Source organism: Tetrao urogallus (assembly GCF_951394365.1).
Source record: "Tetrao urogallus genome assembly, chromosome: 4".
Classification (NCBI taxonomy): domain Eukaryota; kingdom Metazoa; phylum Chordata; class Aves; order Galliformes; family Phasianidae; genus Tetrao; species Tetrao urogallus.
The window spans coordinates 4,101,378-4,126,061 of NC_136817.1; the positions used below are offsets into that span (position 1 = coordinate 4,101,378).

The 24,684-nt window shown below is 39.9% G+C and overlaps 1 protein-coding gene across 1 annotated transcript in view; it reads right to left on the reverse strand.

Annotated features, from left to right (window-relative positions):
* The window catches only part of MARCHF1 (membrane associated ring-CH-type finger 1), a gene marked incomplete at both ends in the record, with an annotated part of 81,452 nt that overhangs the window by 19,905 nt on the left and 36,863 nt on the right, over positions 1-24,684 (reverse strand). Inside the window, 3 exons of the mRNA XM_079534248.1 lie at positions 328-508; positions 12,475-12,554; positions 22,271-22,321. Coding sequence (XP_079390374.1) covers positions 328-508; positions 12,475-12,554; positions 22,271-22,321 — 312 coding nt within the window. The remainder of the gene's footprint in view (positions 1-327; positions 509-12,474; positions 12,555-22,270; positions 22,322-24,684) is intronic.

A 24,684-nucleotide genomic window follows, 5' to 3' on the forward strand; every position in this document is an offset into this window, starting at 1 on the left:
TCAGGAGTAAAACGTGATAAGCAAGATTTCTTTCTGGCTTAAAAATAGGCAGATCAAACTATAGCAAAATGCAGAAGATGAATATTCTAAATGCAAAAAACTATTATTTGCACATTTATATTGCATGCATGTGGAAAGAGAGTCTTTATTCATTTTGTAAAATAATTAACTTATAAGCCAACAACGACAACAACAACAAAATCTCCGGGACAGATTTAATAACAGCGAATATAAAGACATTTTGGACATTTCTTTAAATTGCTGGTACTTTGTGCAGCCATTCCAGCCAGCTGGCACTGCAGTGTAATTAATACAAAAGCAGCATACCTTCCGAAGAGGTTTGAGCTTGGTCTCCATTATGAAGTCGTACTTGCAGAGTTCACAGCAGCGCGTGTCTGAGCTCTTAATCCACTGGTGCAGGCAGGCCTGGTGCACAAAGCGCAAGGTCCCCGTGCAGCGGCACGGCGTGATGAGGGGACTTTCATCGTCTCCCTCACAGTGACAGATCCTGACAAGGAAGACAGCAAGAGCAAGTGAGGAAACTTTCCAATCAGCATAGCAAAGGCACTGGTTTACTCTCATTTTCAGACCCGACGTTTGTAAGACGTGAGGTGGACGACCTTTCAGATTAAGGCCTGTGACCATACTCCTTGTTCCCTTCTGTCACTTAGTCATTTCGCTTCATTAAGCTATTTCCCTTTGAATTGGCTACGTGAGCAGAAGGTGAATCAATAGGAAGAACACCATCTTCCTGTTTATGCATAGCAAAGCCTTTATGACAAGTATCTGTGCTCTTTCTTACAGTTAGAGTTGAGTAGCTCTTGGTCTGTAATTAATGAAAGAAAACACCCAAAGTCAGCGTAATCTAATGCCAAACTGAGAATATCCAGTATGAAAAGTACAGTAAGTTCCTGGGATACATATTAGTAGTTACACAGTTAAAAGAATTAGAGAATCTGAGCTCTCTCTGGAGCAACGTGTACACACATCCATGTTTTCTAGGAGGCGGGTGTCAGAAAGCCATGATCCTTTCTCTTTTTCACTCTTCACCATCCCTTTGAAGTAGGTATCTTCATTATCTGGGAAAACAAAAACTACAGCTGCAAGCAGACCCTAGGACAGACTGCGGTCTCAGAGGTGTCATGACCTTGTAATGGGATACAGAGCTTTCCACATGCAGTTTCACATGCAGTAAGTGTCATCACATTACAATCTCATGTCTTTTTCCTGTGACTTATGCCCAAACGTCTGGATGATCTTCCCCTATTCCAGACAGACTCCTGATCACAGCAGAACAGTCACTCGTTGAAAACAACGTCAGCTTTATTTGTAAGCATCCCTGTTAGGGCAGAGCAAGCTCTGCAGTAAGCATGAGGGCTAATCAAGCACCTGAAGGGAAGGAGGGTCTACCTCAGGAAGAGTAACTCCCATCTACATCTCAGATAAAACACAACCAAACACTCGAGGCTTAATGAATGTCTGAAGAGTCAGACTGGCACAGAAAGGGGGATGGGGGGGGAAGTCTGAAAACTGTTACTTCAGAATAGGGAAGTAAAGCAACAGCACAGATCCTTGTGTCACGCAAACAAAACTTTCAGCCCAGCCCTTAGGAAAGGCAGGCTCAAATACATGCACAAATCTGAGCAAGTCTGGTCTGAGGAACAGCTGTGGAAAGGTGGCCATATTTCTCCTGGGGTAGAAAAAGGGCTGAGGAGAGCCCTGCAGAGGGAATAAGCCTTCCTAGAGCTGGGCATAGGAGGCAGGGTAATTGCCTCACCCAAGGAGCAGGCACCCCAGCAAAGATCCCATGAAGGACTGTGCGCAACACACACAGGCTGCCACATCTACAAGCATGAGGATGAGAGCTCAAGGTCTAAAGGAAAGCTTTATGGATCGAGAACAGCACCTTCACTGTTCTTTCATGGCATAGCCTAAAGGCAGGAGAAAACAAATCTACAATCAAGAGAAAGCAGAACAAAGCTTGCTTTGCTAGATGTGTAGCAGGAAAGAAAAAAGCTAGGAAAAAAATGAAGCTCTGGGAAACATGACACATAAAAGTGAGATTTTCAGTGTCCGACTTGGTGCCCATAAGCATCTTCTACACATGGGAGCAGAAGGAGAGGAAAAGACCTGCCACCTGTGTCTTGGACACATTCTAGTTTAGAGACAGACACTTCACAAGAACTCTATTTGCAATCTTGTCTTTGTCTCAAGCTAAATGCAGCAGTGGCTTAGTTGTTATACAGAAACATGCCGTATGCTGTCTTCTGATTGAACCTGCAGCAGAAGTAGAACTGAATTTGTCAGAACAGGGAATAGTCATTTCTCTAACAAATTCCTATTCCCGGCTGAGAATTACACAAAAAAAACATCATTTTCTTTTTAAATTAAAGCTATTTCCCAAAGGAAAGCTAGTATTCTTTGTTCATTTAAATTCAACCTATACATAATTTATTTTACAGGCTTAGCATTTAAACCATTTAGAAATTATACAGCTGAACTAGGTACCCAAGAGTGTTTTTTCTACTATTGCCAGAATTGTTTTAAATTATTGCAAGTGCTAAAATACAATCCTAAAACTCCACTGGGATCTTCAGATAAAGTGACAGTGCAAATTTGAAATGAATAAAAGCATTCTTCAGTAGGAATAGTTACACAAAAAACAGCATACGAATTATACATCCTACTTGTGCTTCTGTTGTACATAAGTTACAAGCTAAATATATAAATAACACGGTGACATTAAGAATGTACAATATAAGAAGTCCCAGCTAAATAATCTAATGATCTCTTCTAGCTTTCCAACCAAGAAATACGTAATGAGAAGAAAAATAAACTTCAAATGGAACTGAAGTCTAGAGAACATAACCAGAGGCATGGTTTTCATTAGCTTGAATGCTCTTTGGTGCTGTTTAGGTCTTCATTATTTGTTTATCCAGAAGCAATTGAGCTCAGAAGAAACCTGTGCTACCCAAACTCAGAAGAACAGTCTTCAAAGATAGCTGGGTACTGACAGCTGACGATGAATGAAACAAATCCCTGCTAGCTGCTCAATAAGGCTTTTACTAACTTTTAACATCTCCCTTAGAATGAGCACTAAAACAGAATTTCCCGTGGTTTTGCTCTTTCCTGTATTTGCTTACTATTATCACAGATCAAAGGAAATAAATTATAAACAGCGGCTTTGAAAAACGTGCGGTGCAAACTGAGGTGGGGATACAAAGCATAGACTCACCTGAAGTGTAGCTAAAGCAGGTGGCCAGCACAGGGCTTCCATTCTAGTCATCTATCTTTACATCAGCACAACTGTTCAAAATTTCCACCTCTGAGACCTGAAAGGCCTGGGGATAACTTTGGCTTACATACTTCAGAAGTGAGTTGATGGACATTTATGCACAAACTGCAGTGCAGCACTGGCTGTGGTTCATGGCTCAGGCTGACCTACAGGATTTGTGCATTCAGCTTTCCTCAACTTTCTAGACCTTAGCTAGAAAAATGGCCTGCATTATACAGCAATGCTTTTGACTCCCTGGCAGCGGCAGGGAGGGAAGGAAGACAGCTGTCTGACTGAGACCCTGGTGTTAGAATCCCTTTACCGAGCCTGCAATTTTTTTTGTTATTTCTGTTTTGCAGGTTTGGCAGCTTAGCGCTTCTGAGATTCCTGCCTGCACTGTCTAGGGAAAAAAGATGAGTGCTATGGCTGCGCTGAGGCCAGGCTCCAAAAATCATGGGTACACATGACAACACAGCATATGTGAGCTATCAGACAACCAGCTGAGTCAGACATATGTACATTGTGTTTAGTTTTTGTTTAAGAAAGCCATGAAATTTTAGTAGGTAATACTCTCCTAGTGCAGTCTTGCTTTTGCTTGAGTTTTTATGCGACAGTGATTCTCTAGCTCTGGTTTGCTTCCACAACTTCAGCACAGGTGTAGAAAGTGGAGGAATTTATGCCAACACTCCACATACCTGCTAAAAATGCTTTAAAATAACAGGTTCAGTTATAATGCCTTAAGTTAGCAGAGAGAAAGCCAGAAGATTTGAGAAAAAAAAAATAAATCAAAATCGGTCCATTGAAAACAAAATTTGTTCTTGTGAAGGATTTTGCATAATTCATATAAAAGCTATTGTAGATTTTTTTGTACGTTCACTACACAGAACCCAATTCCTAAACAAAAACAGAACAGTTCAAGTTAGCAATTTTTTAGAGGGAGATGAAAACGAGAAATTGAAGTTTAACTGAGAAGAAACAATTTAAAATATGTTTTCTCAGCATCCCTTTTCTGTTCAGATTAATCCAATCAAATAATCATCCAAATGATGCTGAAAACTTCACTGACAATACAGTGCTTGATTGTGTGTGACATACTAAACTTTGTACCATAATGACTATGCCAAAGGAGTTGCTGGTAATTTAAGGCCTATCACCTCACTGAAGGGCATTTTGATAGTGCATATATAAAAATCTGTTTTATTCAAATCGTAAGGTGCTGCTAAACTAGGAAATCAGAAGTGAGGCATCTTGAGAATTTGGTACTATCTTTAAATCCATGTCAGTGAACTATTTTCCCTTCTTTCCCCTGGTCCTGTTTTCTCCCAAAAGTTGAGAGACAGAAAGAAGAGTATGAAAGAAGATGGCAGCCCTGTGCAGACATTCATGTGCTAATTGGATGTAGGTTCATGTACAGAAAAATAAAGCAAGAAACATCTCCGATGATTGACCTTCACATCTCATCAAAGTAAGTTGTGGGGTTTTTTTCATTCAAACACCTCTCATACAATCTCAGTTTCAAAGGTCAGCTAAAATAAGTATTAAGCAAAGAGCTCAGATGGAAAATGTTCAGTTCTTCCTGACAGTGGTTTAGTTTGGCAAAATCACAGTAACCAAAATTAGGATCTAGAAATGCTAGGTAACCTTACATGGTTGCTCATTACCTGAGATGCTTATTACAAGAGACACAAATAGATTTAAACACGTTCGGAGCTTTTTCATCACATGCAAGGTGACAGTGTTATTTAAGAGCACAGCTGCTAATCTCTACTCTCATTGGAAAAACAGCAGTTATCCTCACCTGTCTTTCACTAATCCACTTTACTCTTTAGTAATTAAGAAAATAGGCCAATTTCTGTGCTGCTGTAGCCAAGAAGAAAACGCATGTATTTTTCATCTTATGTGCAGTATGAAAATTATTTGGCAAGCACTCCCCTAGAACATTATCTACACAGCTGATTCTGTAGACTGTTGTCAAAGAGGGCTGGTTAAGGATAAGAATCTATCAGCATGTCCCTGCTAGAGCTTCAAGCTATGTAAGAATGTCATAATTAGCAGCTGGGAAAGAGTTGGCAGCAATTTTGCATCCCCAGAACTCCTTCAGTGGATTCTGTATTAGGGAATTAAGAAGCCATCCAAGCGGCTAATAAAATGATCAAGGATTTTTGGCCACTGCATATAGACAAAGGGTTTTGCTACAGCAAAGAAGCACAGCAAATAAGAGAGCTTTACTAAACTTTCTCAAAAATGTGTCTATTCTAAAAAATGTTATTTTTGGTGAGGAAAGACTGAAAAATCAGTCAAAATGTTTCCCATCGCAGGCAAGCATGGCTGGACTGGTAACGATTATGCAATGACAGACTGCTACCTGGTTTGGTGATACATCTCATAGCAGTACCTAACTGTCACTGAAGGCAGCTGAGGCAGGGGGAAGCAACACAGCTGTAAAATGTTGGGCCAAGTGGATCCCTGTCTTTGATCAGAGCCGTGCAGATGATTCACCAGCATGAATTACCATGTGCTCCTAGGCCATCTTCTTTGGACCAAAAGGAACAAACTCCACAGGTTTGCAAAAGGCTCCCCAGAATTGCTTATTACTACCTGATAAATTTAAAAAGCCCAATCTGTTCTCCTGTCCAAGAAAAAGAACGTTCTCCCCTTTCCCCAGCTTATATAGTGTGCTTTTAGATAGTTTGAACCTAACGCTGACAAGGCAATACTTTATGAACAACTCACAGAAAAGGAGTAAATTATTCATGATTAAAGAAACTGGAAAAATATCAAACTCTGCTCCTGCATAGTTTATCACTAAAAAAAAAATCACTAAATATGTTCACCTATCAACCTGCTAACTACAGCAAGCCATGTTTTGCTTGCTTTTATTTTGCAGGCTGGGTTTTTGTGGTTTTTTTTTTTTTTTTTTTTTTTTTGGTTTGTTTTTTTTTAGTTCCCAATTTCATTTCCATTTTTTTCCCACTGTTAAATCTTACGGTGATCGAAATGTAAACCGGTCTTCTCCATTTAAACACAGTCTGAATGAAGCACATTAATTCTGCATACCAAATGTAATCAATTTGTATACCTCTTCCCTGTCACTCCTGCCCTTCCATTATATTATACAGGCAGCTGCCTTTATGTGACTAGAGAAAAACACATTTTCAAAACGTTGCACCACACCAGTGTAATTTCATATCAGTGTAGGCAAAGCTTTCTCTTGATTTCTGTAAACGTGATCAAAATTTGCAAGAGACCCAAGAGCAAATCACATTAGCAAAAGTACACTCCATCATTTATTTTGTCAGCGTTTCTTGTCCCTCCATTAATCTTCCATTATAGGTGATAAATAGGATATCTAACCATCTAAAGTTACAAGTAATCTCTCCCTCAGATGCACTGTCAATACAATTCAACATACATGTCAGACAAGATTTACTGCACTGATACAAGGCAAAGAGACTAAGGACTGCATCCTATGAAAGGATTTAGATTTCTTTCTACTTACCTATTTGAAGTTAAATAAGAAAATCACCTGTGGAACACTGCTATCTTTAAGTACTTACTAATAGGACCCTTCAAACCTCCTCTCACCCAAACTTTCTGGCAGGAAACTGTGTTGTTTCATTAACTGAATGCTAGATAAAGAAAATAACAGGTTTTGAGAGAAAGAAGCAGAAACAGAACTCACTTCTTCCTCCGTATGTGACCCTAACCACAACAAAAACATGCTTGCTTTCTTTCAGATAATCTTGCATTGTACTGAACCATAGAGAGCTTCCAAAGGACATTGCAAAACCAGATGGCTAAGCAGGTGACAGATGGGGCTCTGAACCATCAGGAACCATCAGAGAAGAAAACTAACCAGGATTTGATACTGCTTCAGAGGTTGATGAACTACCATTATCTAGACGAGGAGATTCCTATCAAAATGTCACTTGTAACAAGAAAGCTTTAAACAGGAAAGGAAACAGCAACAGCAATTCTTATGAGGAGCCAACAGGTGGGAAAATATTCAGAGATTTGGCTCATAATAGGGAATGTAGCAGCTTATGAACATAAGGAAGATGGCTTAAAGAGCCCCTTCAGCCAAGCACTACGAGCTGGTAGTTCAGCATCCTCCAGTTCCTGGCGATTCTGGAGGACTCTGGATGGTATTTCATGTCTACACATTCGGCACCACAGTTTAAATTATTCTCTGGATCCAACTTCAGTTTCACTATAAATATTTCACATGAGTGTGCAATTTCAGTGGTAGTATTTGAGTCTACATATCTTTCTCTGTTTATCTTCTTTCCTCAGACAAGGCTTCTTGTCTGTTGAGTTTGAGAGCACCATACCATGCAAGGAATGGAGGATTTAAGGGTTTTTAATGCAGTATACTACTTTTTCAGGTTCTGCTAAATAATATTACGGAAAAAAAGTGTTAAAAGACTTGATTTCACAGAGATAAACTGCTCAGTCATACGGCCTCCTGTATAGAGCAGCGCGTACCATTTCTTCCTATCTAGGATTGTGTTAACACACAGAAATATCCACTATTGTTTAATTCATGTGCTGGAACTTAAAGATGATTTTCAAAAGTGATATCTCAAGGAGATTCTGCAGATTTCATTATCCAACTTCATTAATCCACTTTCTACTTCTGGCAATTCTTAACAGTCTTCTCGTATGCTCTGCTGTGCTATTTACTCCTCTAATGAGGGCATTCCTCTACCTGACTCATACAGAGTCATTATGGAGTTCAAAGTGATCAGCATTCTACTTCCAGTATGCTTTTTTTTTTTTTAAAGTGAGGAATCCCATCTTATCTAAATGTGTGTGGTTTCTTACAGCTAATTGTAGTTTAGTGTTATTGCTGACATGACTGCATCAGTGCTACAGAAAGATCTTACACTGAAAACATAAGTCAAACAAAGTAACTTTCAATTCTTCCAACATAAATAAGAAATATACCATATAATTAACTCAGAGTTGATACATAAAGCACTTGCAATACACTAACTGTTGGTGTGTTATCAACTAATCCTTTTTCTTTGCTTAGTAGGTCCTATCTGAAAAGCCACAGGACTAAATCCTCACAATCCATTCTTTATCAAGTCCCACACACAGCTTCTTCCTTCAGGGAAATAACCCTCCTGCAAGCCAGAGAAAGACACTTCTGAGCCTGCTCCTTAAGCCACACGGCAAACTGCATACACAAGGAGAATCTCAGAAACAGGGCAGATTAGGAAAGGCAGAAGGCAGTAGAAAACCCACTCCGTGAATCTCATAAATAAACGGATAGGTGCTACAGCAACCCAGAATTGACAGAACTTATGTAGTTGTCTGTAATCACAGGGGCAGAAGCCTTCCTTCTAAGGGACTCAAGAAGAAAGAAATACGTTCAGGGAAGAGGTTGTAAAGAATTATTGTCATTAATGTCATTGTTTCATCATTTTGGAAACACAGAAAGAGCAATACAGAAGGGGAAATGGCTCTCTTGAGGTGACCAAGAGGCTTGAGTCAGTCCGGCTAAATATTGCACCACAGCACCACACTTCTGTCTTCCTGTCACATTCCCACAAATGCAGCTAAATGCAAATAGAGGAAACTGCTTATACTCTTTCCTGCATGTATAAATGTATTCCCACTGCCAGTAATGGATGAGGAAGTAAAGCAAAACATTTGAAGAAAAAACAACTGGCGCCAGGATAGGCTTAAGAATCCTCTATCTTCACACACTCACCCCATCTAGGTGAGATACATTCCTCTCAGCCAGTTTTGTCACATCAGTTACAAGACAGGAATATCTTTGATGAAAACCTTCAGAAACACTTCAAGAAAATAAGATTTCCACATCACAACCAGCTACGTTAATTCCAGTCTTGGAACAATTGTAACAAAAAAGCCTTTTGTATTTCTCATGTAGAAAAAAATAACTACTGTACATACGCACATCTTTATTGAAATGATTTTTTTTTTCTTTGTTTCAGAAGCAGAGAGATTGTGAATCTGAAGAAAAGAAATGCCACAGCTCAGTTAACCAAGCGCATGGACCTGATCTGAAAAACAGAAACCACCGCAGTAAAAACATACCTTTCTTTTTCTTCCTATTAACATAACTTAGCAGCTATGAAAAATAAACACGCTGCTGATTCTGTAGTGTTCTTCCTCAATGCGTATTCATCCCTACAATACACCAGGCAGTGACAGCAAATAATAAATCATTATCCCTGACAATGAAGAAAAGAGCAATTATGACTCCTGACAAATTCTGCACCACAGGTCAAGTTATCCCCTGTGTTGGGTTTAGCTCCGGTTGTCCAGAGAGCACCTCGACTGACGGCGAGCACAGGAACATGTCTCCATCAAAAGTTCTCAATCTTCCTCTACTAGCCAAGAGCCTAGCTGGAAAGTTTGCAAGCACACCTCAAAATTTCATCCCTATTGCAAAAAAGGCCCTGAATAATTATAATGAAATTGAATGAGTTGAGAAGACAGATACAAACTCTGAAGTTCACTTTCCATCTGAAAGCAAAGTCTAAGTTTGGAGACTTAGGTGGCAGAACTGATCTACAGATGACAAAGTTAGAAAGCTGTGACCTTATCTTTAGCGTTGCAGGCAAGCCTGTAGAAAGATCCAAATATTTCATTTGTTGAATATTTCTATTACTAATGACTAAGTGGTCCTGTTATATATGTACTGTACCAATGACACTGGATGATAGAATCTTATCTTCAATACTTGCTCGCTTGGTGATTCAGAAATTTGAGACAACTCTGCAGTTGTAGTAGTTACCTTTGCACATTTCTGCATCACTCCAGGCAGACTTATTTCAAGTGCTTCAAAAATCTATATCACACTTACAGAAATACAAAGACACAGCAGTGGTGGTAGGGTGAAGAGGTGCCAAGCCCATGGCGTGGTACAATTGTGGAAGCTCATGTACAGACAGACACAGGTGGACTTCACTCAGAACACTCTTAAATTACCGTAGGAGACAACAATCAGACAGCTGAAAGGCCCATTCTTGGTAAGTGTAACAGGGAGCACAGAACTAGCTGTGTGAGTAAGGGCTTCTATCTCTTGCTACGAAAAAGCACAATGCCTGCCTGTTCTCTAGTTTTCTTTTCAACATTTGGATCTTTGAAATGTGTTACCAGGTTGAAGTACACCCTGAAACTGCACGCCTGCTATATGAACATACTCATTCTGACTGCTCACATTTTCACGCAAATTTCTTCACAGCAAAGAAAATAAGACGTTTCTGGTCATCACATCAACAAACTAAGCCTCATCCTGACTTACACTCTGTAGAGGAGAGCCAACACAAGCATGCAAGTTTTAAAAGAGAACACAATCTTGTTTCATTTCTGTCGAACTTAGGTGACAGCACATTTTCATTTACCGTGATTGCTTAGCTCACATCCACCCAGTTTTGTAACTCAAATTCAGATATTAGCTCAGAACTGGGCAGCTTGACTTCGTTTCCAGGGAAAGCACACACCTTCTGACTGCATGTTTCACAGTAAGGATATGAAACTGTCAAAAACCAATTCTTCTTTAAGAAGAACTACTGGTGTTGCTTTTTCTTTCTCGAAAGCTTGTTCTAACACCTACTCTGCCCAAACATCCTTTGTGCCATTCCAGTCTTTGTGGTGGCTACTGAACTGAGAGCCTCTACATGTTCACAGTGCAGAGGTGTTGAGCAGTGCAGCATACTGCACGTCTTAGGCCTGACTATTTTGCAGGCACCATCCATCAGATTGTTGTGGTAATGGCACTGAGTCAAGACCACGTATTTGTTCCGCATAGGTCAATGAAAAATGACACGGAGCAAAGTTGGATTCAAACCAATCATCTCACAGTGAAAAACTCTATATCCCATTGCACTGAGCTACCTGGCACCCTCCTCATTCTCTGGCTGGAGATGTGAAACAGCAATACTCCATCAGAGCACACAGTGTTCTGATCCATCCTCCCGAGGAGAAACCTAGCGTGTGAAAACATTTGATTCCCTTGCAGAATTATTGCTTTTCTAATAAGGGAAGTACACCTTCAGACTGATATCTGCTAACTTCTCTGTAGCAGAGGTTTTGTTTTACTTCTTACAGCCTGTCTAGCAGTTTATGACAGAGAAACCATGACAGAAGGCAATCAAACAGGTCCACGGTGGTAAGAAATCCCTTCTACAAACGTAAAATCTTTCTTATCAAGGACTAACCTGCATACTTCTAAATCATCAGACCAGTCATCATACAACACTGGAGGCTTCTGACCAGTGTCAGTCACTGTGGGCCCTGCCCCAAAAGGTGCTCCACTGTCTGGGGCAGCCAGAGCATCACTGCCAGAGCCTGCCTCCGCAAAGCAGTCCTTGATGTCTTTACTGCGCCCCAGGCACGAAGATGCAGCTTGCCCATCTCTGCAATAGCTTTTCCCTTTGCTTTTTCCACATTTTCGTGAGGAAATCCTTGCTTCCTGAGACGATGCCGAAGACTGTGATTCCTTAAGCCTTGGAATCCTTCTTCTGCGATGATTTAAAGTAGGATTCTCGGGGTCAGATATGTCCTGCTTCTTTTTCCCCGCTGTCTCCAGAGTGACAAGTTCAACAGCATTTGAAGACCCATCCTGGTTACTGCATGATCCCTTATTCCTTCTCCCTCTCCTGGACATTCTGGCTTTTTCCCTTGCTCTCCTCCTAGCCTGAGCCCACTGACCTTCATCTGAGGACGATGATGAATCAGATGCATTCCAGCTGGATTTTGCAGCCTCGGGATGTAATTTGCAGTCTTTCCCCTTTCCTTGCTTTTCTGCATGCTCACCATTGTCTCCAGTCTCTCTTTTCCGCCTAAACCTTCGTTTCACTTGTTTCTTACCAGACTCCCTATTAGAAGGGGTCAGCACCATGACTGGGGTTGCATGTTCAACTTCATCTTCTGACAAATCATGCAAAGTAGTAGATCTAGACAAAGCGGTAAGCAAAGGAAAGGGATGGAAATGGTATGGATGGGTGGAAAGAGAAAAAAAAGGATGAAAAGGAGAACGTGAATTGTGGTATGAAACTGAAAAGCCAAAACAGAAACAAAACGGATCACAAGAAAAAAACTGAAGTCTATGAAATTATGGACAGTGTTACGCAGAAGCAAGAACTACATACACTACATATTACTTAATAAAGGCAATAACAAATATCAGTCTGATCTGATACATTTTTCTCAGCACATACCTACAAATGTCCTGAGTGGAAGGGCAGACAGACAATCGTGACTGACTCCTGGGAGCTGTTCCTGTTGTAGGGCTGCTTGCCTGTTGAAATAAGTTAGACAGTTTGGAATCTTTGTCCATGAAATACATTGCAGATATTTTACTGCTTTGCCACATGATGACAAAATTAAAGTAACTGCTGCTGCTGCTGCTGTTCATAGCGTACTGCTGAACAAATGCAAGTTCAAAAATACAGGAAGCCTGACCAAAAGCAAAACCTGTTTGTGGAACTAAATATGACTGAAGTGTTTCAGCTGTCATTTGCTCATGACTACTTCTTGTCACTGTTTGAGGAAGCAGCTTTCAACATCTGAGATTTCAATTTGGTTGCTACCTACCGTAAATGTCTGATGGGAAGGGGTGTTGTTTTTATTTCACGCAGGCAACTCATGGAATCACAACAATTCCTTTCGAAACAAAATAAAGGGCATTTACATAATGCTGAGTGATGAAGAGCACAAAGTAAACCTATGCTGAGCAGACTGATGAAACATCAAGGAAATTAAAGTATGTTCTAAAAGGCTTTTATGGCAATTCCATCTTCAAGAAGAGCAGAAAAATATCAAACTGATGAGCCTGGAAAGACCAATGTGAGGGTTGCAGCTCTACACAACTGATCACAATTGCAAACAGCGGGGGAGAGAGAGAGAGAGCAGGTTTAGTATGGAACATTTTGCTCATAAGACTTGCTACAAATTGCAAACTCTGTGGCTCAATACTTCTGCTGCAAACTTATTTTGAGGGCATTAACAGAAAACCCTTTCAATCTGTCTCACATTTTTTCAGCAGCACGGCTATATGGAATCCAAGTTCTAATCCACAGCTTTGTGATTCTTCACTCACCTGCTACAGTATTGTGAGGAAATGTATAGCATTCTTAAGGCTGTACCATTCCTGTAATTCATAAGGACGTTACCTTTGTGTATGGAACTCTGTGCCCCTGTGAGTGCCACCACCAAATGGAGACAAAATAATGCTCTTATCAGGATAGCATCAGAGACCTGACAGCAGTGCTTTTGCATTCAAGTAATCTAGCTTTAAGAATTCAGGCACTCCTATTTACCTCGTCATGTGCTATCACAAGACCAGAGGAGCTATGAAAATGAAACTAACATGAGAAATCAAATCGGTAGAGCATTCAGGCACAATATTCAAAAGGTATTTCAGTGCTTTGGACCACCAGGCAATGGAGGAACACCAGAATGGCTGCAGAACGAGTATCAATGAGGGAAAAAAAAAAAGTTCATACATCAAATCTCCTTTTCTACAAAAGCAAAGTATCATTACACGTTCCCTGAAGGGATATGATTACATGCACTATGAACAATGGTATATGCATAGCTGGGTATGTAATCTTTTTCCCCTTTTTTGTGACCTGTTAGACTCTGTTTTAAGTGACTGGGCAGACCTTAAGCTGTTTGCACAGCTACTTAAAGAGGAAAGCTGACACAAACACCAGAGCTCCCTCATTGGACTACATGCTGATACAGTTTGAAAAAATGCCCCTCCAGATAAACAGCAGGTGAAAGACAGCTGAAGAAATCCAGCCCCTGTCGAGGGTACAGTACTGAATTCATCCCTACTTCCCCTTTTTTTGGGTTGTTACTTTATTTTTTTTCTTTGCAGCTGCAGGACTTTATCAGCGCTTCTCCCTGGATCTGTGTTACATACAGCTCAAATTTGATCTTCAGTAGCGGTCAGGTTATGCCCACACCACCAAGACAAGCTTTACCCTTTGAATGGACACGGAGAACATCAAAACAGCACAATAACTGTACTGTACTTCTGCACAAGTTCAAGACCGTTCCAGCAGCTATTAAGGCAGGAAGTCAGCCTGGCAATTCTTGAGAGGGTTGGATTCAAGCCAAGAATTAAAACAAATTGTTAGAAAAGCTTTTACACTTATTGTTTGGGGCCGGAGACAGGCGGAAACCTAATTATTTTATGAATTGATTGCTTAAATCTTAGGTTTCGCTCTCGGCTGCACAGAGGTCTGGACAGTTTCAGCCCTGCTCAGTCACATTTACTTTCTAGTTCCCCTGCACTGGCATCATTACGTTTTGTTCAGCTGCACGTAACTCAGGGCACTGTTTCTTTTCTCCTAAAACAATTTTCAACACATTCCTGAAAAACGAATGCTTTTTGCTTGTTTAATCCCTCCTGGAGCAAACCTGACATCTGAGCAGGCAGAAGGGTTACGTGCAGATTGAATACTCAAAAACAAAGCAAGAGAACTCCAACGTGCTGACTTATGTGTGAGATAACTCAGGTTCTCAGACCTGAACGCTCTGTCCAACAGGCTTCTACAACTTCTAAACACAAGTGTTGGTTTTATCTACTTTACAATAGCTTCTAATGGTAAGGTGAGCTATGCAGTGATATCCAAAACTGAAAATGCTAGTGTTTCTCATACTCATTTTGTGATGTATACTTAGGATAACAGCAGACCCTTTGTGCCTCGCAGGCACTGGGGGGGGGGGTCTTATTTTACAAATAATTCCAGATTTCTCTCTCTAAACTCAATAGAAGTGGAAGGACCTGTTAAAGTCAAGTTTGCCACATGAACGTAATCACACTGAAGGACTTGTTTTGAATAACACGTGAATTTCAGCTCAGCTGGAAGACCATTCCAGAACTTTACCCCAAATCTCTTTCGCACTTCCACTCACATTCTGACAGCACGACCCGCGCTGACACGGCAAAGCACTGCACACATCATTAACTTGCTGCTACCTTGGACTGCCTGATACACCATGCTTCCACAGAAAGCAGCACTGAACAAGTTCATCGCCCCCACTCAAAATATACACTTTCTGTTTTGTAATCATCTTCAGTGCTGGTCTCGGTAACAAAATGCAAAATTCCATATGTGGCATCAAGTTTATTTTACAGGTCTATTGGTCAGACCACGATCATTTGTATACATTCTGCTCATACGTATCCATCCTGCTAATGAGCTCTTATGGGAATGTATATAGAACAGATGATGGAAGCAGTCTCAGGCACGCAGATCTTACTGTCAGAATTGCTGTCACACTGCTATATGGCTATTTAGCACAGTGAACATTTTCAGATACTGCATTCACTGCATAGAAGGATCAGACTGATGCAGTGGACTGCAATTCCACTTGGCAGGCTGAACAATGAATTCTTTTAAAAATAGTATTCCTTGAGCTGACTTCTAGTTCAGACAGCAATGCTGTGCAGCTCATCAGAATGGCAACACTAAACTAGCACTGTGCTAATTTTATCATAAGCAAATTATACCAGCAACATAATTAAGGGTGATAATTCCAAATAAAGTTGTCTGACAATCCTATAAGCAAGGCATCTCATCTCTCTACAGCATCAACACAAGAAAGATACCTGAGGGTAGCACCAACTCCAGCTGATTGGGTTTGGCAATTCAAAAATACTGTTAGTAGAGATTCCCAGTCACCACCTTCTGCTGTCTTGGCCAGTTGAGATGCATCAAGGATATGCAATCCAATTAATAAGCATGACATGGAGCTTATTCATAATTATTTTTGATATGTTCAACAGAAGTTGGTCATATGTTTTTCAAACACAGTACTGGTAAGATGTGGCATTTCCAAGGCAAGCAAGATAATCATTGTGTCACACAATGGGAATGGAATGTCACCCTCGTGTCTCCATGTTAAAGGACTGCAGCAAAGACAGAAAAGGGGGGGACAGAATGATGTGCAAATGACAAAAAAGGAAGAATTGAAAACCCACGTTGCCTTGTAATGATGTTCAGAATCTGACAGAAGTTCCCAGTTGATAACAATGAGAGTCCTCCTCACTGACCAACTACTGCTTAGCACTGCATGTTGAACCTAGTCCAGAACAGGGATGGATTCTCCTAAAGAGCAAAGGGCTCTATTTGCAACTAACAGAAGAGCTCAGCAAAGGCACGTTTCACAAGTGCAAAGCGTTCATATCTGAACGGAGTTAGGCTTCAAAATAACAACCCAGCTGACATCAAATGGCCTCACAGATAACCCCCAAAAGGTTAACGAATCTTCTAATGCCTCTGTTCTGAATAAGGAAGGCCAGAGGCACTTCAAAAAGCTGCTCAGCCTACAGCTTGGGTAGAAAGCCACAGAAAATTGGCGGAGGCAGGGCAGGCAGGGAATATGACTAATGCTTTTATGCTCACACTAAGTGTGCTTTATGGCAGCAATGCATCACAGAATCCTCCAGATCCCACCTGCTAATACAGTTAAAAAGCTGAAGCTTTATCCTATTAAAATAATGGTACCCCAAGGAACAGATACCTTAGAAGATTAGAGCAGTTTGCACAGCAATAAGGCTCAGCAGGAGATCCAGTCTGCATATTTACACTCGGAAACCCTACTTGGTGAACAGTGTAGCTTTTTATAGAACACATCAGTCTTCATAAACTTTTGTAAGTTTATGAACTTTTATGAGTTTGTAAGACAATAAGGTAATTTCTCAGGTCTAAAAAGATCAAAAACACGGTTGAAATAACTCAGGCTCAAATCCTAACCTACAGCCAGGTGTATCCTGTAACATGTCTTCAGGGATCCCATTTCCATTTGGAATTGAAACTTATGCTCTTTTTTTTCCCTCTCTTTGGTAATTCAGGATGAAGCTCTTGCATTCAGACCTAGACATCTTTACTGTCCGACTGATGGCTGTCCAGCAACCATTAAAGGAACTGGTAACTCAATTTGTTACGTTTACTTTCACAGCAAGGTTTGGTTTTGTGTTCTTTTTGGCACACTTCTTCCCCAGGTGTTTTATTTCTCTCCTGTCTTCTTTCCCCTCCTTCCACCAGTCTTTGAAGGCAAGGAATAAATACTGCAGCTCCGCAATAGTTTTGATTTATATTTCTCTTCATTCTTTTTAGGCAGTATTGCTTTGTTAGCAAAAAATATTGTACAGTTCCTAGAAAAACTTACACTATTCATTGATTCACCGAATTATGCAAGTGAAACCCCAAAGGGAGCTGCTCTTTTTGCAAAAGGTGCAGAGCCCTGAAGCCAGCAGCTTTTGACTGTGTGCAAGGAGCTCAGAACAAATGTTGCCCAAGGAAAGGTGAAGCAGAAAACATGCACCTCCTCGCTACTGGATTGCAGAGTTTACTTCCAAAGCAGCCAATATCAGTATTCACTGTTTGTGCTTTTTTTCTTCCAAAGACAGTATGCATTTCTACATATCCCTCCACCTCCAGGACATAAAGCCTCAAAATATTGCAGTATACTAACTAAACAGCTTTCAATCATACGGCATTCCTGCAATTCTCCCATGTGTGCACATGTGAGGATATGATCATTATACTCAAACAGCCTGGTGTGCCTATGTAATATTTATTTATTCTGGCCCTACGGAAGAAAGAGATCTAAATGTCCCAGAGCAAAAGAGCTGCATAGAGAATATTTATATGACTAAGCCAAAAGATGGTGAAATCCTAACACACCATTTTAAAAAACAGAAGACACCATATTTTTTGAAATACAAAAAGCCTCAACTTTAAGCAAAAGAGTAATTTTCATAGAATCATAGAACGGCCTGGGTTGAAAAGGACAATGCTCATCCAGTTCCAACCCCCTGCTGTGTGCAGGGTCACCAACCCCCAGACCAGGCTGCCCAGAGCCACATCCAGCCTGGCCTTGAATACCTGCAGGGATGGGGCATCCACAGCCTCCTTGGGCAATTTTATATCAGTGCAGATGTAAAGTTTGCTTAATTGGATTGGTGGTATACGTTTAGGAAAACTCAGTATGAACTGTTGGTAAGAATCATGACTTAAGAAAACAGAATCTGTATGACATATCACACTGTTTTTCTGCATGCGTTCCTTTTCAATAGAGCACTAGTTTAAAACAGGGCCAACCATATCCCAGAATAAACTGAACGTGTATTATCTTCTGCTGGTTGGGCCCTGAAACTGAGACACACTTGATGCAATTTCATTTAGAAGTTCATATGTCAGGCAGCCGTAAGTAATTCTGCAGTTATTCCTTTCGTTAAGCTTACTGCAACTAGAGAATGAATTCCATGGACAAGCCACAAAGCATTCTGGTGTCAAAGGAATCACACATTTGCATATAATAGGAAAAAAAAATCAGCAATGATTTTAAGCTGTTGCAGCTCATTCTCATTTTTGCCTTTTCTGCTCTATGTTTTGATGAACAAAATACTTTTCACTTACTTGCTTGCTCTTTATTGTTATTTTCAACAGCAGTAGAATCATAATGAGAGCTAAGAGCTAAGCGAGTCTCCACCTTTGAAAATAATGATTTTGTTTATGAGCAAGAAGAATCATTTAGATGACTAAGATAACATTTACACTCAAATTTTAATGCCAGTTTTGTATACATTGTATTATTCATTGTAACAGTGCTTTTAAAGGCTGACATTTTGCACTTTACAAGAGCAAGGACTTGTTTGCTCTCGGCTTATTTTCTTTTTTAAAAGCTCTATGCTTTCGGTTCTGTTAAGACTGAACATTACATCAACCTTATATCAACTTACTGGGCTATTTTAAAATAGAGTTCATTAGAGTAAACTAGGAGTTACACTTTGAAAGGGCTGAAGAAAAGGAATCCATGGCAATCTGAAGAGAATTGCCATCTGTGAGTGGTGTCAGAGTGGCAGAGAATAGGAAGAATGGTGTAAGCTGATCTGATTCTAGCTGTACAGTCCCCTGTATCAAAATGCAAGGGGCCACACAATTACTCTTCAGGACTCAATCATGCCACAGTTATCCTGGAGTAATCCTCTCCCAAAATCTGAGCAGCTCAAAACAGAAAACTGGCTGCAGTACATACTTCACCTAAAACTTGGTATCACTGAGAGGAGCTGGACCTGACATAAGAAATCACTGCACACAGTGGAGACAAACATACAGTGGAACCAATCCTTACCATCTTTACTTTCTCTGTTGGTTTTCATATATTAAATCAGACTAATGAATGTCATGACAATGACTATTCCAGAACAGTCGTCTCACTGATGTAAATTAACTGAATTTTATTACATAGCTGCTTCAGAGACTGGTAAACAAGAAGTGTACTGACACCTGCTTTTGAGAAGCACTTGAGCTTAAACAAAAATTTGCTCCAAGTCTGAGTTTCACTGAAAAATAAGCCCAAAGCTACCAACAGAGAATTTGAAATACGAAATTCTCCTCTAAGGAGCTCTTGATTTGTACTTAACATGCAGAAAGATAATTACAACGTGCTAGAAACGTTTTTTCCATTTTAACACAACCAGGCAGCCTCACCAACACATACGAGCATAACTTCTATGGGCTGCAATGCAAACACAACAATTTTTCCACTAGCTACTCCCAAACAGAAAAATGAACCCACAGATCCTCATCAGACTGGATTTCCTCTTAAGTCACTTGCACATAAACAATTTACTGAGAAAAGATACAATACACAGAACTAACCAATGGCAAATAGCTAATGAACAAATGTGGGTTTTTTCTTGTTTCTATTCATTTACTTAAGAGTTTAAACACACCTAGAGAAAATAATTCTAATTCTGAAATCCAGAGTGGTTCTTAAGAGTAACTTTGGGAGATTGGTGGGAGAGAAAGTAAAAAAAAAAGAAAAAAAATTTAAACAGGAAAGGTGGTTCATAACACAAATCCAATACTTCTGTTTCTTTTATAATAGGTAAGCTTTCAAAGCCACAATCAGTAATTCGGGCTCCATCTCATCACTGAAAGGTAGCATGAAATAGAGATCAGTTCCAAATACAATCCATCAATCCCAGTGCTAGCCAGGAAGAATGCCAGATGACCTGTTTATTGATATACTGAGTCTATAGAAGAAGTCTAGGTTATTACCAGAAGTGCAGAACAAGCTGCACTTTCCTATACACTTTCCTAACCGTCTCTGCTTGGAAAGCTAACTGAAGTATTTGCTTTTGGAATCCCAGGGCAGTTTCAATGAGGTGCAGGCTGAAGATAATGAGTGAATATCCCAGATGGATGTTCACTGAGGAGAGCCATAGCTGCCTGTCAGTCAGAAGCACGACGACAGAGGCAGAGTATAGAGAGTACAAAATCATGTGAGATTACTTTTAAAAACCTGCAATCAACTCAGCGGTTACCACATAAGTGGCCGCAGTAACGTGCTGGAGAAGAACACAGAGATGGATGAGCAAATCCATCTGGAGAAATGCTCTCCCTCCCACTGAATAAAACGGTGCTGGTAAGGCACCTTTCCAGCAGTTGAAGGGAGCATATGAACAGGAGGAGGAATGGCTGTTTAAGAAGGTGGACGGTGACAGGACAAGGGGGAATGGTCTTACACCGGGACAAGGGAGGTTTAGGTTGGATATTAGGAGGAAGTTTTTCACTCAGAGGGTGGTGAGGCACTGGCACAGGTTGCCAAGGAGGCTGTGGATGCCCCATCCCTGCAGGCATTCAAGGCCAGGCTGGATGTGGCTGTGGGCAGCCTGGGCTGCTGGTTGGTGACCCTGCACATAGCAGGGGGTTGGAACTGGGTGAGCACTGTGGTCCTTTTCAACCCAGGCCATTCTATGACTCTATGATTCAATGAATAACCTGAAAGGGCAAATGTTTCCAGGATGAATACATGCATATTCTCTTATCATACAAAAAAGGCATTTTGAATCAAGCAATACACAACAAACTAAATTTCCAATCAAGCTTCACTAGTAGGTAGCTTCGCATACAACAAAAGCAGACTGAGTTAACTGCATGCATGAAAATCCAGCTCATTAAAATGCCACTTAAAAAGCTGCAAACACTTCCAAATAAGCATCTATACTGATTTCTGTAGAAAATAGTTCAAAATAAATGACACCGTTGTGTCTCATATTAGTGAATATATATACATGATTTGCTATGGTGTAACACGGGCCGCTGAAATTTACAGAAGTTGAAAAAAATGATATCAAACCCACATCATTTTACACCAACTGCAACTACAGACATGCATTTAAAACTCTCACTGAAAATAACACATAGAATTGACTGAGATCAAGTTTGAAAGTATACATACTTCTTCTAAAAGGGCAAGTCAGGAGGAGATTCAGCCACATCCGACAACAGACTAGATATAATCACATCTATCCTTCCTTTTTTTTTCTTTTTAAATTCTTCTTCTCAATGTAAATGAGCAGAATCTAACATACACTTAGTTTCTTTAAGTAACAAATCTTTCCTTTTTAAGGTTCTGTGAAGTAAACATTTTCCTGTGCACCCTGCTGACAATGTTGTAGGGAAGGCAAAATATTGCACTGGAGGCAAAATATTTCATCTTCAGATGCAAACATAAAACATGGCAGATAAAGAGATTGGGATTCCAAAACAGTGAGTTTTGAGCTTTTGCCTCCCCTAAATCTTGGCTTTTTGGAATAGATTTAAGCCATATTTAACCAAAAGAGTTCATACATAACAACTATTATTATTTGAGTGGATGGAGCAGAGGGAGAAACATCAACAGGTAATTCTACCTTAAGACAAGCGTTAATGTAAGATTGAGCAACTGTAGAAAGAAGGCAGAAAGTGTGCACTTGTTATTTACTTATTATTCCTATGTATTACACTAAGGACTAATTGTATATTCATACCTTAAGATGGATTTTACTTGGTAATCATATTAATATGCAGCAAAAAAACCCAAAAAAACTTCATGTCTATAAAGAATAAATGAAAATACGCATATATAGTTGGATAGAGTACTATCTTGTACTTAATCCACTTAGCATGCTTTGATTTTCTCCTAAAGGCAATAGATTTCACATACCTTTGAAATATTACTTGATCGACTCGTGGAACGCCCTGGGGATTTGTCATTCTGGAAAACATAATTAGGAGATGAAAAAAAATTATCTCCTGCAAATTCTACCGAAGAAGAAATACTCTGTTTGTGATTGCAAATATACAGTTTCTCTACTTTTCAGTTTGGTCACTGACTGTACACAGCGGAAGACAGTTCAACACCCAAACCATTACAGCACTCAGATGACTTACATCAAGACAGTGGAAAGATGTTCTGCAAGAAATGAACGTTAGCGACTAATTACTGTTGTCCTCTTTTGTTGGTGGAGGTGATTTTTTTACACAGCATTTTGATTAATGCATCATCGAGGCCTCACATCAAAACTGCTGCTCTTGTATGAACAGAAACACAGTGTGGCAAATAATGAAATCCCCCTGCTTACACTGGACACAGACCTACTCAAACAGTTCAACTTACCATTCAGGAAGACCAAACAGCAGTATATGACTTTCTGGCCAGACACATTCCAAGAAGAATAAAGTATAGCTACTGGTACACGTGGTTCAATTTAACATTCACTCCTCTATCCTCTCACCTCCACAGAAAACACCTTGCAAGAGTCTGAAATCCACTAATGATGCATACATTCAACAGCTACATTTCTACAGCATGACCTTTTTGTCTGCTGGCTTGTTTTTCCTCTGGTAATTCAAATCAAGAAGTGCAGCAATGGTACAATTACATGATCGATATTTATGCTTCTCCAGCAATCAATTCAGCATTTCAGCTGAATATATTGCTACTTCAGGTAAAAAATATTTTGGAAAGAATGTTCATTCCCATGGTAAATTCATGTTATCTTATGGTAATTACAGAACTACTTTTCTCAGCAGTGAAAATATAGGTTCAAGCACTGAAGAGAAATATTTATACAAACAAAATGTATTGTTACCTAGCAAGAGTTGAATCAGATATCACTCATCCAAGACTGTTAGATTACGTACTGGGAGAGGGGCACACAAACCAAAGCAGAGTGTTCACCTTTGCAGTTTAATCTGCAATGCATGCATCCCTGTAGCAGGCAGACAAATAAGACAGTAATTCCCTATGTATATGTCAAGAAAAGCCTTCCATCTCTCCTCATCTTTTATTGAAAGAGTGAAAGAAAAATACAGGAGCCGCCCATTAAAACGTCTGAATTTCCTACACTTCTCATGCACATTTCTGCTCTACAAATAGGCATCTCCCTGTTAATTTGTAGCACAGAACAGTTATGCAACGGCAAACATAGAAAAATGAGAAATAAGAGAAAAAGGAATGAGGCAATTTATCAGCAAACAGCTGTTTTTCTATTAAAACAGTTACTTCAACCTCAACCCCAGCAAGCACACCCAATGAAAACCAAACACGGCACACTAATTTATTAGTCCCTACAGAAAATTTCAAACCTATTTGCTGTTTCATATTTATCTTCTATGTTTCTCTTCCTCCAGACCACAGGCAGCTCATGTTTTTGTTCCTTCCCTTAGCATCATCGATCTTTTATACAGGAAATACTAATATGCTGCACTCTTTTTGCTTTATCTTCGCTAGCAGTAAGCAGCACTACGTTCTCAAAAAACCAGCATCACTGAACTACTTGACCATGCATCATTCCTCATTTTATTCTCGTATACAGGCTTCTTCTCAGGATTTAAACACTTTCAGGTGAAACTTTCAGAATATCTTTTTGTTGTTCTTTTTTAATTCTTTCTGGAAAAGAAAAATTCAATTTATCAGGCGTTCATTCTGTCTCGTCCTTGAGGTTGGCCTTGCTTTGAGCAGGGAACTGAACCAGATGACTCCTCCTGACCTGACATATTCTTTGATTTTATTGTTACTTCTGTGATACATTATGTACCGTGGCTTTAGTATATACGCTTAATAAATTACCATTTTCTTATACTTTTTAGACAACATTCAGTATATACACTTTTGAATGTCTTCATTTATATCCATGAAAAATATACTTCATATTTCTTGGTTAATGTTCAGAGAAGCTCAGATTTGACCTCAAAATAATCAAAGTTACAGACCCATGAAATTAATTCTCCTTTCACCATTAGGAAATATGAATGGGGTTCATAGTTGAGAAACTCCCTGCTGGAAGTATGCAACCTTTATCCCCCATCACTAGGACTAAATAAATATTTTGTACTTTCTGACAGCGTAGTGAACTCTGGAAGTCTAACTTCCTCTCTTTTAATTGTCTGTCTTCAAAGATTCATTTCTAAATTCCGTCCCCTGGCTGCAGCTCTCCAGGATTTTCACACGATGCATTCTTCACTATGGCATTTATCTCCTCTACTTTAGTTACAACAAGCTCCAGATACTCCAAATTGCACTAAATAAACATAAATTGAAGACAGAATTCCTCACTCATGTTCACGTTGAAGTCT